At 39.5% G+C, this 15,737-nt stretch overlaps 1 protein-coding gene and 1 long non-coding RNA gene across 3 annotated transcripts; one reads left to right on the top strand and one right to left on the bottom strand.

Moving 5' to 3' along the window:
- Positions 1–8,258: 8,258 nt before the first annotated feature.
- Positions 8,259–13,145, bottom strand: LOC309699447 (uncharacterized protein). 2 transcript variants are annotated; one of them, XM_082522457.1, is made up of 9 exons: positions 12,346–13,145; positions 10,759–10,809; positions 10,479–10,597; positions 9,991–10,383; positions 9,692–9,911; positions 9,357–9,568; positions 9,097–9,244; positions 8,909–9,018; positions 8,259–8,578 (listed from the first exon to the last, which is right to left on the bottom strand). In XM_082522457.1, exons 2-9 carry the CDS (start codon positions 10,796–10,798, stop codon positions 8,267–8,269), a joined length of 1,554 nt encoding a protein of 517 aa, XP_082378583.1. In that variant the 5' UTR covers positions 10,799–10,809; positions 12,346–13,145; the 3' UTR covers positions 8,259–8,266. The 2 variants fall into 2 exon arrangements, with proteins under 2 accessions (XP_082378583.1, XP_082378584.1); XM_082522458.1 differs by lacking the exon at positions 12,346–13,145 and adding an exon at positions 11,461–12,125.
- Positions 13,146–13,148: 3 nt separating this feature from the next.
- On the top strand, positions 13,149–14,894 carry LOC309699448. The gene is made up of 3 exons (XR_014274351.1): positions 13,149–13,175; positions 13,803–13,883; positions 14,504–14,894. It is a non-coding gene; the product is annotated as an uncharacterized lncRNA (long non-coding RNA).
- The last annotated feature ends 843 nt before the right edge of the window (positions 14,895–15,737 follow it).

Here is a 15,737-nt window from a genome sequence, read left to right as displayed (position 1 = left end):
TGTAGCAGGTGGGCAGCTCTGGGGAGAAAGCGGTTGTAAAAATTTATCATCCCCAAGAACTCCTGCAACGCTTTAACCGACGTGGGACGCGGAAAAGCCGAAACGGCCTGGACTCTGTCGGGCAACGGAACCACACCTTCAGCGGAAATGCGGTGCCCGAGGAAATCCAGAACAGGCAACCCAAACTGGCACTTGGAAGGGTTGATGATCAGGCCGTGCGCTGCCAAACGCTGGAAAACCTGGCGCAGATGGGACTCGTGCTGGCTTGCTGAGCAGCTGGCCACCAATATATCGTCCAGATAAGCAAAAACGAACGACAGCCCACGCAAAACGGAGTCCATCAGCCGCTGAAAGGTCTGGGCGGCACCTTTCAGGCCAAACGGCATGCGCAAAAACTCGAACAAGCCGAAGGGGGTAATGACAGCGGTTTTAGGAACGTCTTCCGCGTGCACGAGAACTTGGTGATACCCCCGCACCAAGTAAATTTTAGAAAAAAATCGACGTTCCGGCGAGATTGGCAGAAAAATCCTGAATGTGGGGGATGGGGTAACGGTCATTCTCCGTGGCATTATTTAAACTCCGGAAATCTCCGCATGGCCGCCACCGACTGTCCGATTTGGGCACCATGTGAAGCGGAGAGGCCCATGCACTGTTCGAACGCTGCACAATGCCAAGGCGCTCCATGGCTGCAAACTCTTCCTGAGCGACGGACAGTTTCGCGGGGTCGAGGTGGCGCGCGCGCGCGAACACCGGGGGCCTGACCATGGGAATATAATGCTCAACCCCATGCTTCGTTACCGTGCTAGAGAAATTAGGGACAGACAGCGACGGAAACTCTAAAAGCAAACGCTGAAAAGTATCCCCGGAGGTCACTACATTAGCCGAATCAGTAATCAGTATTTTATTAGAATTAGAATGATTTTTATTAGAATGAAAATGGCAAATGCCAAAGTATCTTTCCTGATAAGGCTTAGTTATCCAAACACATCATCAAATTTGATCATGGGCAAAGTAATGTCTTTGAGAACATTATTTTTGAAATAGCTCTTTTTCTTAAAGGATCTGTTTATTTTGACATACTGGTATTTTTCACCAAGCTTTTCTTTATATGAGAAAGAAATATAGGAATCAGGAAGCATCATAGTCAGTGAGGCCACCTGCCTCCACGCCCGGAAAAATTTATGACTAGTCAAACCTGAGCAATGGGGGGGCACTTAAAGGTAAAGTGTGAGCACAGGCTAACAGCTGCACACATATTTATCCAGCAGCAGCAATTTACGAGGAAGAAGGCCTGTCGCCAGATGTGACTTGATGGGTTGTGGTTTCAGGTGGGGAAGGGGCAGGGGGAGGATAAATGGTAGCAGAAATAGCAGCGGTCAGACTACAGCTGTATATGAACGCGAATAAGAAGTGGATTATGCATGAAGTGTTAAGAAAGAACTGCCCTTTTTTTTCCACAGTCTTTATCTTTTTGTCTTTCTCTGACTTGCCAAGGCTTACACACAGTACTGAAATGCACATGGGCCGTTTCACTGAAGGGTCAGACTGAGAGGAAGACAAAAGAAGGGAGGGGATGGTGGTGGGGTGGGCAAGCAGTAAAAAATCGTGATAATGAATCCATGCAACAGAATGATAAATGATCGCAATGAAATCAGAACTGGTTTTAATGACAGCATAATGAAGACGGGTGAAATTGAGGGTGCGAGGAAAGAACATGAAAGTCAAAGCAGAGAAGAAAGTGCCAAATGTAATGAAAGTGGCAGAAGGGAAAATCTATACAAGACAGAGCAAGGGAGAGATGGAATGTTAGTCCTCTCTGCTGCAATAAGCCTCCAGCAGCGAGGGTAAGAGGCAGAGAGGCCGGGATTCCTGACAGAGCCTTATCTCATCTTCAGCCTGGAATAAAACCCATTTTCCAGCCCTGAGACAATAAAGCACAAGGTTACCAAACCTCACACCCATGACACCCCTATTTAGAGAGAGGCCTCGGCTCAACATAAAAATGCATAACGCCACCACGGCACTGAGAGATAGTGGATGGCACAAGGGGCCAGTTTCGTTTTGTCTGTGTATGCATATGTGCTTTACGATTATACAACCAATGGTTGTTAAACTTTAATGGGTAGTGCACCTGAACTATTGGAGCATAGATGCTTCCTGCAACCTTTTCTTTTTGATTGGGGTTAATATAATTGCAATTTTAATAACCTTGAAGAATAGGATTGAAATAGTGTGAACTCTAGGGTTGTATGAGTGTTCCTGCATGCATTTAAACAATGGAATGGATTGACACAACTGCCTCGCGCATGTTTGTCTGTTTTCTTTGGGATTCCTCTCCCCTACACTTTCATATGGATGCGACAAGTTGCCCCGCATCATCTCTAAGTGGATTGAGTTGTGTGATAGGCATATCAGGCAAAAATGCCAGACAAATTGTATCATGCGATTCTCGTCTGTCGTAATGGAGGACAAGTGTTTACTGTCTGTCCACCTACCATCTATCCATCTGTCCATCCATCCACCCATCTGAGAGCACTGCCTGTCTCCCTAAGCGTCACCTGAGGAGAAATAGAAACAAAGATGATAAGAAGATGGAGAGAGAGCAAGGACAAGCATGAGAAGGATGAGGGGAAAAGACAAGAAGCCTTGGTGGATTGCTTGGAGCTAGGAAATGCCCACGTCTTCAAGTTTCTTGTCTCATTTGCTCACAAAAGGAAGGCAGAAAATTGAAATGTCTGCTGTGACAGAGAAATACACTCTGGCAAAGGGAGATGCAAACACAGGGTGGCTTAGGCTAACATTTGCCCAAAGCTAACGCCTGCTTGACTTAACTATTTTTAATATCTCTTTGTCTTTGTTTGCACAGACACACACGCGCATGCATAAAAAAGGCTTTACCCCAACACTTATGAATAATATAAAAACAAACCACCATGTAGAACAAAATAAGCATGTTTTATATGCTAATTAGGCAAATTAATCCAATGCACGTTTGGCATCACGGGGCAGTTGGGGTAGTTCACAAAGCATTAACAGCAATGTCAAGCTAATTGCAAGCGTGTAGCAAATTTATGCTCATTTGGCTCAGATATGACCACAGCTACCTCCCCTGCATGGCCTTACCTTTTTCATCAGAGGGAGACATGCAAAACTGGCCCAGGACCAGCCACTATCCATTTGAGGGAAAGTCTTCTCTGCCTTGCTCATTTAAATGAAATAGCTGTACCGTGCCAGGCGTTGGCATTCACCAACTCTTTTAATTGCCTGAAACACTATAAAGCAGGAAAAAAGAGCTATTTGTCTGGAAAGTACACTTATCTAATCTCTCTTGAACTATTTCGCTTAGAAATACAGCTCTGGGGAAGTCAAGACAATTAGCACCTTTTAGAACATATTAGGATAGATCTTGGGCAAATTTCCAAAGGCATTTGGGGATGATGTGATCATTTGAGGATTTTAGATTGGAACTTGGCACTACTGTTAAATTTAGTGAAATCTTTCACTACTATCCTTTCAGTCAAGGTCCTTAAATTTTGTTCCAGTCTGAATATCATTACATAGATATTGTAAAGGCCATGTAGTGGCTATTAAAGCTAAATTCATTCAAAGTAATGGACAAACCAATATGCACACATACTGGACTTATACAGTTAGCCAATAGCAATATACTTTTACGGTAATACTGACTGTTAGGTGGCCAGGCAATGTTTTGCCTGGCCATGTTTCTGTTACTAGCATTTTGCATATGTATATTTAAAATATAACCACTATAATGTGGTTAAGTACAGAAGTTATCCAGATGTAATGTTTAGCTCTTACAATATCACAAACAATATCACATACTTGCTATGCAAGATTTGTAAGGTTGGGTCATATGGTTAAGCATGCAAGGTGGGTAGCATTCCATTACTTTGGAGTAATTTCTACAAAATGGGACGAAAACCATATGAAACCACACAGAAAAATTATTGCGAAAGTGTTTCGGAATTTGCTAAATTTTAGATGAGGTAATATTGCAAATTTAGTGAAAATTTTCTTATCGCATCCCATCTTTACTTTTTGCCCCTATCCCAACTTTTTGAGATGTGTTGCTGCCATCAAATTCAAAATGAGATATTTTGCATTCATGATCAGGAGGTGACTCCTCCAGTCTGCATGTCAATGTATTGATCGTCGAGTGTGACAGTAAAGTGCTATATGAATATTATGTGTGATCGGGTGAGTGATCTGCTTTTAGTAAAAAGCGCTTGTGTTCAATTAGAGTAGTAAAGTCATATAAGAACCAGTCCTGGTGCAACAATTTCAAGCCAAATTCTGTCTTAAAAGAACATGTCTGCAATTAAAAAAAATAGTTGCTTAAACGGCCTGTCACCGAAAAACACAGCACATTATGAAACTGTGGAGTATAAATGAGGTCCTAAACTATTTAGCAGCTGAAAAACATTTTACTTTTAAAACAAAATCAAGCTTGTGGACACTGAGCAGCTTCAGTGTTTGAGATTTTTATCTTTATTCATATTATATTTCATTTGTAAGTTGTAAATCAGTATAGTCATTTTGCCCTGACTTTTTTGGAAATGGGGACACAGAGCTGTCGACACTTTTGTTCATTTGATGTGAATACAAATTAAATGTTTTTGTTTATAATTGCATAAAAGCCATCAACAAAATTTTATAATCCACCTTTCTTTCACAGTCGACAAGAAAACAGCGTCACAGGCCAATCTCCACAATATTACAACTTCCATTAAGATTGTCTGCTATTATTGCAGAAGGCATTTTCTTGTAATTGCCGACAAAACAGCACTTGAATGCATGATAGACTTCCGTTCCCATCATCTGTATTCTGAAGTAGGAGATTACAAAGCGTACTTGAAGGCAACACCACCACAAGGCAATTTGCAGTGTGAAAAATAGCTATACTCAGCTAGCATTATTTGACAATGATGAAATGTGAGCTCTACATTTTCCTTCAGGTGCTTGAGACAGAAAACTGTAAAAGTGTGATGGAGGCTTAACTCCTTGGCCAGCATTAGGGAGTAAGCTCAGCGACTTGGTGTTTTTCTTTGGTAGTGCACATGAGTAAGTGTGTGTGTTTGTGTGTGTATGTGTGTGTGTGCACAGAAGCCCTTTATCAGATGCTGGCAGAGTGCACCACAGGAGGATCGATAGAGCTTTGGCCTGAAACAGGGAGACAGTACCTGGATCTCGGCCGGCCTCCACCTTTCCTCTCATTGATCTTCATTACCGCAACAGACTGGAGCTCGAGCAAGAAGGAGATGGACGCAGTGCCCAGTACACACAGCAGCATATACCATATACACTCTCAGAAATGTATGCATACACTCGTGCCTATACAGACATTAACCTTACAGGGGCAGTAACTTTCCCATAACTTTCCCATGCAAGTTAAAACTAAATAACATAATAAATGAAAGTAAACTAGGCAACATCCAACATCAAAACTCCAAATATTGTATATCTATATTTTAAGTGTTTAGATTGTGTTATGTAATCATGTTTTTTATCAATTGTGGCTAAAAATAGACAAATAATAAAATAAACAGATCTTCAGCTGATTTTTCAAACTTTATGGTTTGCATAGAAATATAAATAAACCACAAAAAGGGAGAAATAGCAACAGACTAAGAAGAAGACTAGGGCAAACTCTGTCTGAAGTGTGATAGTAAGTTCCCCTTGAGTTATGTTTGCTGAAAATAGTTAATCAAGGTCAACTTTGAAAGCTGGGTGATTCTGAAGGCTTGTTCTTCAGAATGGGGTGCTTCTATTGTCTACTTTAGATCAAGTCACTTTTATTTTTATAGCCCATTATCAGCTACAGAGGGCTTCACAAACACAGGGACACACACTCTTTATTTTCATCACTATTTACATTGTAGATTCTCACTGAAGGCATCAAAACTATGAATGAACACATATGGAATTATCCAGTAAACAAAAAAGGGTGAAATAACTCAAAACATGTTATATATTTTAGATTATTCAAAATAGCCATTCTTTGCTTTGATTACTGCTTTGCTCACTCTTGGCATTCTCTCAATGACCTTCATGAGGTCTTCACCTGAAATGGTTTTCCAACAGTCTTGAAGGAGTTCCCAGAGATGCTGAGCAGTTATTGGCTCTTTTGCCTTCACTCTGAGGTCCATTTCATCCCAAACCATCTCCACTGGGTTTAGCTCAGGTGACTGTGGAGGCCAGGCCATCTGGCGCAGCACCCCATCACTCTCCTTCTTGGTCAAATAGCCCCAACACAGCCTGGAGGTGTGTTTGGGGTCATTGTCCCGTTAAAAAATAAATGATGGTTCAACTGAATGCAAACCAGATGGAATGACTTGTCGCTGCAGGATGCTGTGGTAGCCATGCTGGTTCAGTGTGCCTTCAGTTTTGAATAAATCCCCAACAGCGTCCCAGCAAAGCACCTCTGCACCATCACACCTCCTGCACCATGCTTCACGGTGGGAACCATGCATGTAGAGACCACAATCAGAATCAGAATACTTTATTAATCCCAAAGGAAATTATAGGTTACAGCAGGCAGCTGTGGCGCATGCGCACTTACAAAGGAACCTTCTGACCAAACTTTACACAAACATCACATTGAGAAGACATGTCAGTGTCATGATCCGGCTGTGTGGTAGGCAGGAGTTGGACCCAAACGCAAACTCACGGGGACAGAACATGAACTCAAAAGCACAGCTTTATTGCTGGAAAACAGGTCACAAACAATACAAAACTAAACTGTGAAAAGCTAATTATAATGTATACCAGGAGACACGGGGAGAATCACACACAGCATGAGTGAGATCGCGACACTGACACAGAGAAACACAGGGCTTTAAATACACTGGGAAATAACAAGGGGAATGAGACATAGAAGGGGAGCACAGCTGGGAGAAATCGGACATAACAAGACCCAAGGGAAGCGAAACTCAATACATTCACGTAGGACACAGACCTTCAAAGTAAAACATGTAACATAGACTTGACTAGGGGAAACAGAGCAACTAAGAAACACAGAGAACAATAACAGGGAGACACAGAGGGCGGCTAACTAAATACTCAGAAAACTAAAGAGAATACAAGAAAGCCAAACTAAGACACTAGACTAAAAAATAAACTGGGGCAACAAAGAGAACTAAGATCGTAATACAAAAACTCAGAGATACAAGAAACTCAAAACACTGGGTCACCGACCCAGGACCGTGACAGTCAGAGAGGTAGGCTGATAGGAAAAAACAACAAAAATACATAACATGAGGTGAGAGGAGGAGAAAAAACTCCACTCACACTGCAAAAACCCACCTCCTTAATACTAGAAAAATACACTTATTTTTGGTGAAGATTTGCTTAAAACAAGTGAAATTATCTGCCCATGGGGTAAGTGTTTTTTTCTTAATAAGATTTCTTGAAATAAGAACAATATCTAGATTTAAATAAAGCTAAAAATAAGTATTTTACACTCATTCCAGGGAACAAATCAGAACATTGAAACTTAAAATAAGCTTTAACCACTTATTGTAGGCCACAAATAAGATAATAAAGCTAAAAATAAGTCTTTTACACTTATTACAGGCAACAAATTAGAACAATTGAAACTTAAAATAAGCTTTAACCACTGATTGTAGGCCACAAATAAAGATAATAAAGCTAAAAATAAGTCTTTTACACTTATTCCAGGCAACCAATCATGGCTTGAAACCTAAAATAAGCTTTAACCACTTGTTCTAAGTAAAATGTTGAAGAAATTAAATCTGAAAATAGGCATAAAACACTTATTCTAACAAACAAATCAAGGCAAATAATCTAAAAACTAGTACATTAAATCATTTTTAAGAAATTTCTTCTTTTTAAATTTAGCTAAACACTACTTTAAGATTATATTGCTGATTAAGGACAAAACAAAACTGAAACAGAGTAAAAGTGTCCATCTTTATTTGTCCACTTTAACAATAACCTGCAGATAATAAAGATACAATTGAACAGTACAGGTCCAACATTATGAGTTTGTTTAAGTGGTTTCAACATTTCAACAGCCTTAGAGGTTTCGCCATTGCCCCATTAAAATTGACGAGTGACATAGGAAGACCACAAAGATTCAAATTTCTTCCGAATGACACCAAATACCACAAAACTTGTCTGGGTGAGTAAATGAACATTTTCCATTTTAGAAATAAGACCCAGATTGAAAAAACAAACAAAAACAAAACAGAAGTGCCCTCTCCTAATCGTATCTGAAATTTACACACTACTTTCCAATAAATGCATGCCATTCTGCCAGGGCTTTTCTGTAAGATGATGTAGTGTCATGCTCATGAATGGCATCCTGGAGAACTTCTGTCTGAATGACAGACAGCAGGGTTGCCACGCATTTGGGGTAAGTCAGATGGAGTGCATAAAAGTATGCCATCACATATATCATAGCCTCACCAATTTTTTCTTTGTCAAATGTTGTAACTGGTAAATTACCAACAGCAATGACACACTTGCAGCCATCGAACATCACTACTGGACATGACAAGCTTCGTTTCTGGAGGACAGCATCTGGATCTTCTGTAGGCTGCAAGACACAAAAGACATGACAGTCAACATCTTATGTTAATTGTATGTTTTTTTGCTGGGAATTGGTCATAACGTTGGAGATGTCATTATCTTGTTCTTTGTTGGTTACACACATTTTATAGTAGTTTTGACTTATGGTTTATCAAGCGACTCCTTATGTGACCACACTCGTGTACATTAAATACGTTATAAATTAATGAAAACAATAAATTATAGATTTAAGTCTTTCGGCTGAAACTAAAAAAGCATTTTTGAGTCATGTTTGACCGAAATATTTTGTTTGCCAAATTTTCTGTAGATCTTTATAAGCAAATTTTATAAAACTTACCTTCAGGACATGTAGAAATGCTTCAGAAGCATTCCCCATCTTTTTTGGTGGATGGGCAGGTGTGGGAAAGAGGGTTGGAAGAGCCTTCATCAGTGCAAGGTGGGCTTCAGCTGGACAAAGCAGAAACAAACCTTCATAAACATAAATTTTAAAGGATGAGAACTTTGTATTCAAATGGTAAAACTTACTTTTGTCCATGGTCATTGGTGGATTCATTGCCTTCTTTGACACACCGTAGAACTCTACCCTGGAGCAGAATTCTTCCCATCTCAGTTTTACTTGACTGATGAACTTGTTGTTGTGGGGATCCAAAATTCTGCGAAGCTCACCCAACGCCTACAATAGGTTTAAAAAAATAAGTAGACAAATAAAATCAAAATAACTTTACTACCACACCAAATATATTTGAAATTAAAGTGATTATTTATTAACTCTTCCAAAAACTTACATGATGCAATTCTTTAAAGCATGGATATGCATCCAAGATGAGGCAAGCTCTGTTCTCCTCTTTCATGGTGTCTGAGTCAATGAAGGATCTTCTGGCTTCAAACTCGAGGTCTAATAGCTGGGACACATCTTCTTGGTTTGGTTTTGCCTTCTTACACATTTCTTGTAATGTTTTGTAATGTCTTGCTTGTATTTGCCGACTATCCTTGTCAGCTAAGATAGAGAGAAGTACAAGAGCATTTTGGTTTTTCATTGTTACTGAAGTAGACTTCCACAAAACATTAGCTACTACTGGCTGTGTGTTGATAACCATTTTACAAAATTACTAGTACTCACATGAAGTGGAGGCATTGTCAGAATTTCTGACAGGTGATAACAGAGTAGATGCACCACTGGAAGAACTGCGATCAGCATCTTCATCATCAGCTTCTTCATCCCTTGGGTAGAGGTCAGTGAGCCTTCTCTTGGGCCGTCCCCTCTCCGGTGTTGGTCCTTGCCTTTTTACTGGGGTTTTCATATTTTGCAGCCTTTTTTGTAACTTGGCATTAATGCTCTCCTGGTGAAAATACATATATATCATGCCCCCTGAACAAAACAAAATGATTTATATATGAGACACAAATACAAGAACTTACGTGTTTTACGCTTGCATCATTATCCTGCAGCATAGGATAATATTCCACAACTTTTTTAGCCATTGCAGTGATTTCGGTCTTAGAGGGGTATCGCTCCATTTGGCCTTGGCTTGCTCTCAAAAGGGACACCATACTTGTGATTGTATTTCTCACCAATCTGCATCTCAGTTCTTTTGACATGACGCATGCCTGTTCCCTGCCGGAGCAGGCCAACTCCAGGTAACTCTTTCGGCATTGCTCCAACTCACTGTCGGTGTACAGAACATATTCCGGAGGACTGGGGAGCTGCAAGGTTTTCAGCTGGCTTACATTAGCATCAGCAGTTGGAGGGCCTGTTGCAACTACCCTGGGTGAAGAAGTTGTTTCAGGTTTCTGTGGTAGCGGATGGTCTTCCTGGTTTAGGGTGAGAAAATAAAAATGTCAAGTACTGCTAAAATAAAAGCATACTTTCTGGAGATTAGTTGAACTAAATATTTTTTACATAATACCTCAGGATGAATTATTGACCACACATGTTTTCTTCTGAGAAAGTGCTCAGGCCCAGAAAAAAGGTCCCTCAGATCATCACGGGTCAATGTTAAAAGCATGCGCTCGTCAATGCTTGCAGCTAACAAAAAGACAAACACCAGTTAAACTGTGCAAGCACATAACTGCACAAACATAACTGTTTTTTTAATATGTATATATATATATATATATATATATATATATATATATACATATATATACACACACACACACACACACAAATATATTATCAAATATAACCTTTAAGGACAGATACTGTTACATCATCCAGCTTCTCCATTGCTCAGTCACCTGCAAGACAAATGTTTACAATTAGTGTTATGTTAATAACATTTGAAAAGTTGAATCTTAATTGAGTCCCATGAGAATCAAATTGATTCACGTCAAAGAATCGTTTTGATTGTTCAACATTTTTACCCTTTTTAAAGCTATTATAGAAAAGAAATGTCCAGACAGCCCGGCTGAGGTCTGAAAGGGTTATACAATATTGCCCGGTGAACTTTTACTCACCCAGATTTGTGTCATTGAATTTCATCAATAAGATTATGCTGACTAGGGCTGCCAGATCATGCATCCATTGGACGTAAAATGTACAGCTTATTGCACCAGCAGTATCTGCTCTTACATAACGATCATTAGCTTATAGCTTTAAGTGTTTAAGGTATGTGCTAACTAAAAATAAAGGCAAGATGATAGTTTATTACATTTTAAAGAAATTTGCAGATTGCTCATTGCTATCTAAAATATAAAAGGACACCGGAGTATATTCTCCAGCATCTCACACTTCTGATAATCAGTTGTCTGCTTGACGTTTATTCAGCTGTGTAAAAACTATAACTTTAATCTCAGACAAACCGATTTACTCAGGAACAAATAAAATACTGAAAAAAGCCAAACAATAACATTTTTAAGTTATTTAAGTGACTTATATATCATGTTCACCTGAGTAGTGAAAGACGGCGGTGGTTTTGAAAATGGTTCGCCCGGAGTCCGGTGTTCTCACGGCTCTAGTGAGCGTTAAACCCCGGCTAGCTATCGAGCTAGTGGGTAACAGACGTCTCCGAAAACGTCGGAGCGCTTTTGAAAATATGTGGTGTCTTGATAAACTGTCCAGATATTTGAAGTTTACACGGCTACATTCTCGCCTGAAAATATGTTAAACGTTTATTTTGTGACCTAGAAAGAGTAATAAGAGAAATTTTAAAACTAACTAGCTGCCGCCATTTTTGGAAACTGAGCTAGGCCGCGCTATGAATTCTGGGATACAGCTTCTTCTTCTTCTTCGGGGTTTAACGGCAGCTGGCATCCTTGCACATACAGTGCTGCCATCTTCTGTTTCAATTTTGAATCGATACACAGCGCTACTTGTTTTACCAACCAGCCTGATTCCTGAATAACACTGTTTTGAGCCCACTTTAATAAATCCAATTAATATCAAAATATTAATTTAAACCCACACCTTGTGAGGGAATTCAAGCAGCTAGTAAATCAGTCAAAGACAATTGGAAAACCCTGAATGTGGTTAATTAGCTCTCTTGCTAATTGAAAGAAATTCTCAGTGTGCCTATTAACTTAAGTTAATACAAACGGCTAATACTGCCCCTTATAAATAGCATAGCTAGGAATTCTCACAACATTATAGTAGATACTTCACTAAATAATGTTCTCTGAACCACATGCGAGGGCTGCTAAGCTAACGCTAGCATCCGTTAGCATGCTACATTACTCCTTCCCGCGCTCAAATTAAATTTATTATTCTGTCCGCTTGACTTTAAAACAGTGATTAGACTACACACTACTTACATTCGAAAAATTAAAATTGCTTACCTCTCTTTCTTGACGAAGTTTTCTCTCACAGTTTTTCTTTCAATGCTCAGGTGCAGAAGATTCCTGTGACTCCAAATTCAAACGGAGTTGGGTAACAACTAACATGGAACACGAAGGGGGGTGCACATCTCAATTTTTGCTTCTATATACAATTTAGTGGTTTGTACGTTCATAAAACACAGTCAGTATGATAGGTAAATTTCTTCTTCATTGATTTAAAATAAACTCTTATAGGTGTTATTTCATTTTACCTTATTTGTGACCATTTTTTGTTTTTACAGCTCCAGTTTGTAATACCCCCCTCCCCCCATGAACTTGGTATTTCCCAAACTAGCGCGGCAACAGCTCCACACTGCAACATATTTTTTGCTTGACTTTAGTCTAATACAATGGCCTGTTGGAGGTGTGTGATTTGCTTCGTCTTTGTGGCGTTAACATTGAAGTCTCTCTTAAGTCACATTAATACTGCACACAGTCGCAGTCCAGATTTCCGTGTCATTTGTGGAGTCGATGGATGCGCCGAGGATTACCGTGTTTTCAACTCGTTTTACCACCATCTCAGACGCACACATCCACAATACATCTCCACTGGGAACCCGCCTACAGGATGGCTGACAGCTTCATCCGATGCAAATGTATTAGGAGGCGAAAATTTTGGTACAGCCATTTTTGCCGACTATACTGCCGAACCCAGACAAACTGTTAGCAATGGCAATGGCACTGAAGTAGAGCCACCACCACTAGACCCCCCAGTAACATCGGAGGTGTTGGAGGAGGAGCGACAGGAAAGTCAGAACGTGATGGAGCTTCAAACACCTCGTCAGAATCAGGTAATGTACTTTATGTGTTTCTGTGTGTACGCGCGCGAATTTTTAATTGTATGTGTGTTGTTTAACCTTAACCAAGCACAGTTACCCCAATTCAGCTTTAGTAAAACCGTAGTAAAGCCTAACTAGAGAAAATGTACTCAGTTCAAGTGAAAATTATAGTTTTAAAGTTATGTGTTTTCTAAGATAAACTACTTGATTAGAATATTTTAATAGGTATGAAGGCCAGTGCTGAATTTCAAATGCATGAATCCGCTGAAATTCAGGCTTGCACAACAATGTAGGCTTAGTTACCATACTTAAACATAATAAATAAACTTATTTACCAGTGTTGTGTACCTGCCTTGGTTGTTGTTAGATGCTCCATGAACCAAGCAGCTTTCAAATTTTTCTTTCAGTTAACTTCAGAGTAGATTCCATAAAGATTGGTTAAGTTTCATTAAATAACTCTTAAATTGTTCATAACATTTGCAGCTTCATTAGCTATCCATTGTAGTATGAATCTTTTAATAGCAAAAATGTACAACAGTTTGGAATATTTCTTTGTTTTGTTTTGCATCTGGTGGAATTTGAAACACATTCTGAGTGAGTCATTTTTCTTACACAATTGTTTTTCTTTTTGTCCTGTAGGGTAAAAGAGAAACTGTTGATCTTGCCAGATGTGCAGCTGCATTTGCTATTGGTGTGCGGGAGCAATGCCACCTATCACAGGTACTGCTTCATCTGATATTATGGGGGTGCCATTGTTAACTTGTTAATAAGTCTGGTTCAATGTAAGGCTGCAACTAATGATTTTTTTTTCATAATCTGTCCACTATCTTTGCAATTAATTGATTGTTTTTCATCGCTGGTTTTATTCAGCTATTACTTTCACCTATATAAGTTATTAAGAACAAATGTACATTACGAAGAAGTTAAGCACAAGAGTTGTGCAGTTCACTGCAATGTATGTAACTCTGGGCACACTCAACAGTTTAAAATAGGCTTAACAGTGTAAAATGTGTTCACTTTTAGGCATAAAAGACAAATGAAGTAGAATTACATAAAAAAAATAAATGAGGTAATCATTTGTTCACTTTTTCTGTTGTAACCTTTCATGCTCCTCCATCTTGCTCGGTGCAATGTGTTTGTGCCACGTGAGTCATGCATGTGGCATGTCATGCAAAACAATGCCAATTATTGGCTGATTTCTTCTTCTACTGCTCCACTGGTAAATTACAACATTCAGTGGCTCATTAATTTGAGCTAAAGAAATAGAGTTGCATTTTGCTTCTGTTATATTTTCTATTTACGCTTTCATGTCTCTGATGTGTTTTTTTTTCCCCCATCAGAGGAGTGTCAACAACATTGTCCTTGGTGTCCAACAGTATCAAACAGCTCTTCTGACGTCCTTGAGGGGAAAAATAAAGACCATCCTTGAAAGGCAACCTGACAGCAATGGACCTTTACAACAAGAAGTTCTTTCAACACTGGACAACTTTCAGGATCCCTTTCCCATATGTGCAGCTTCAAACCTACAGGACCGTGTAACACAGATGCATTTCAACCCTGTCACACCTGAGGAGATCATCATTTCCAATTATGCCTGTAGAGTTAAAAAGGGAGAATCGAGAGTTCTTGCAATCAAAAACAAGTCTTTCTACTACATTCCTTTGATTGAAAGTTTGAAACAGCTATTATCCAATTCAAGACTATTTGACATGCTCAGTACTGGACCTCAGAGTTGCCCCAACGCCAGTTTTTTGTATGACATTAATGATGGAATTATTTTCAAAACCCACCCACTGTTTTCAAAGAAGAACTCTGCTTTACAACTGATACTCTATTCTGATGAGATAGAAATGTGTAACCCCCTAGGGTCACGTGCGAGTGTAAATAAACTACTAATGTTTTATTACACCTTAGGCAACATAGACCCTAAGTTTAGATCAAAGTTGGCTTCCATCAGACTTCTCGCAATCGCAAAGTCTAGGGACATAGATGAGTGGGGGGTAGATATAATACTGCGGAGAATCAATGAGGACTTGAAGTTACTGTACGATGGTGTTATGATTAACACTGTCAATGGGGAATTTTATTTAAACGGAGCAGTTGTTGCTGTGTGTGGAGACACTCTTGCCCAGCATGAGCTTGCAGGATTTAAGGAAGGAGTTGGTTTTGCGTATAGCAAATGTCGTCATTGTGAGTGTACTTTTGATGAAATGCAAGAAAATTTCAATGAACATAGTTTCACCAGACGGACATTGGACGGACACATTAGGCAGTGCATTGAAATAGAAAGGGCAACTACCGAATTTTTGAAATCCTCGCTCAAAACGACTTTTGGCATAAATAGACAAAGCAAATTAGTTGATTTCCCAGGTTTTAATCTCATAGAGCAGATGCCACAGGATATTATGCATGTAATTCTTGAAGGAGTGGCACCAATGGAAATTAAGTGTGTGTTGAAATACCTTGTTTTATCTGGAAATTTGGATTTGGACTTGTTTAATTCTGCCATGCAGAACTTTCCTTTTTCATCAGTGGACATACGTGACAAGCCTTCACCAATTAGTATTGCTACTT

The sequence above is a fragment of the Aulonocara stuartgranti genome, assembly GCF_965226115.1.
Source record: "Aulonocara stuartgranti genome assembly, chromosome: 22".
Classification (NCBI taxonomy): domain Eukaryota; kingdom Metazoa; phylum Chordata; class Actinopteri; order Cichliformes; family Cichlidae; genus Aulonocara; species Aulonocara stuartgranti.
This window is presented reverse-complemented; position numbering and strand designations above follow the sequence as displayed.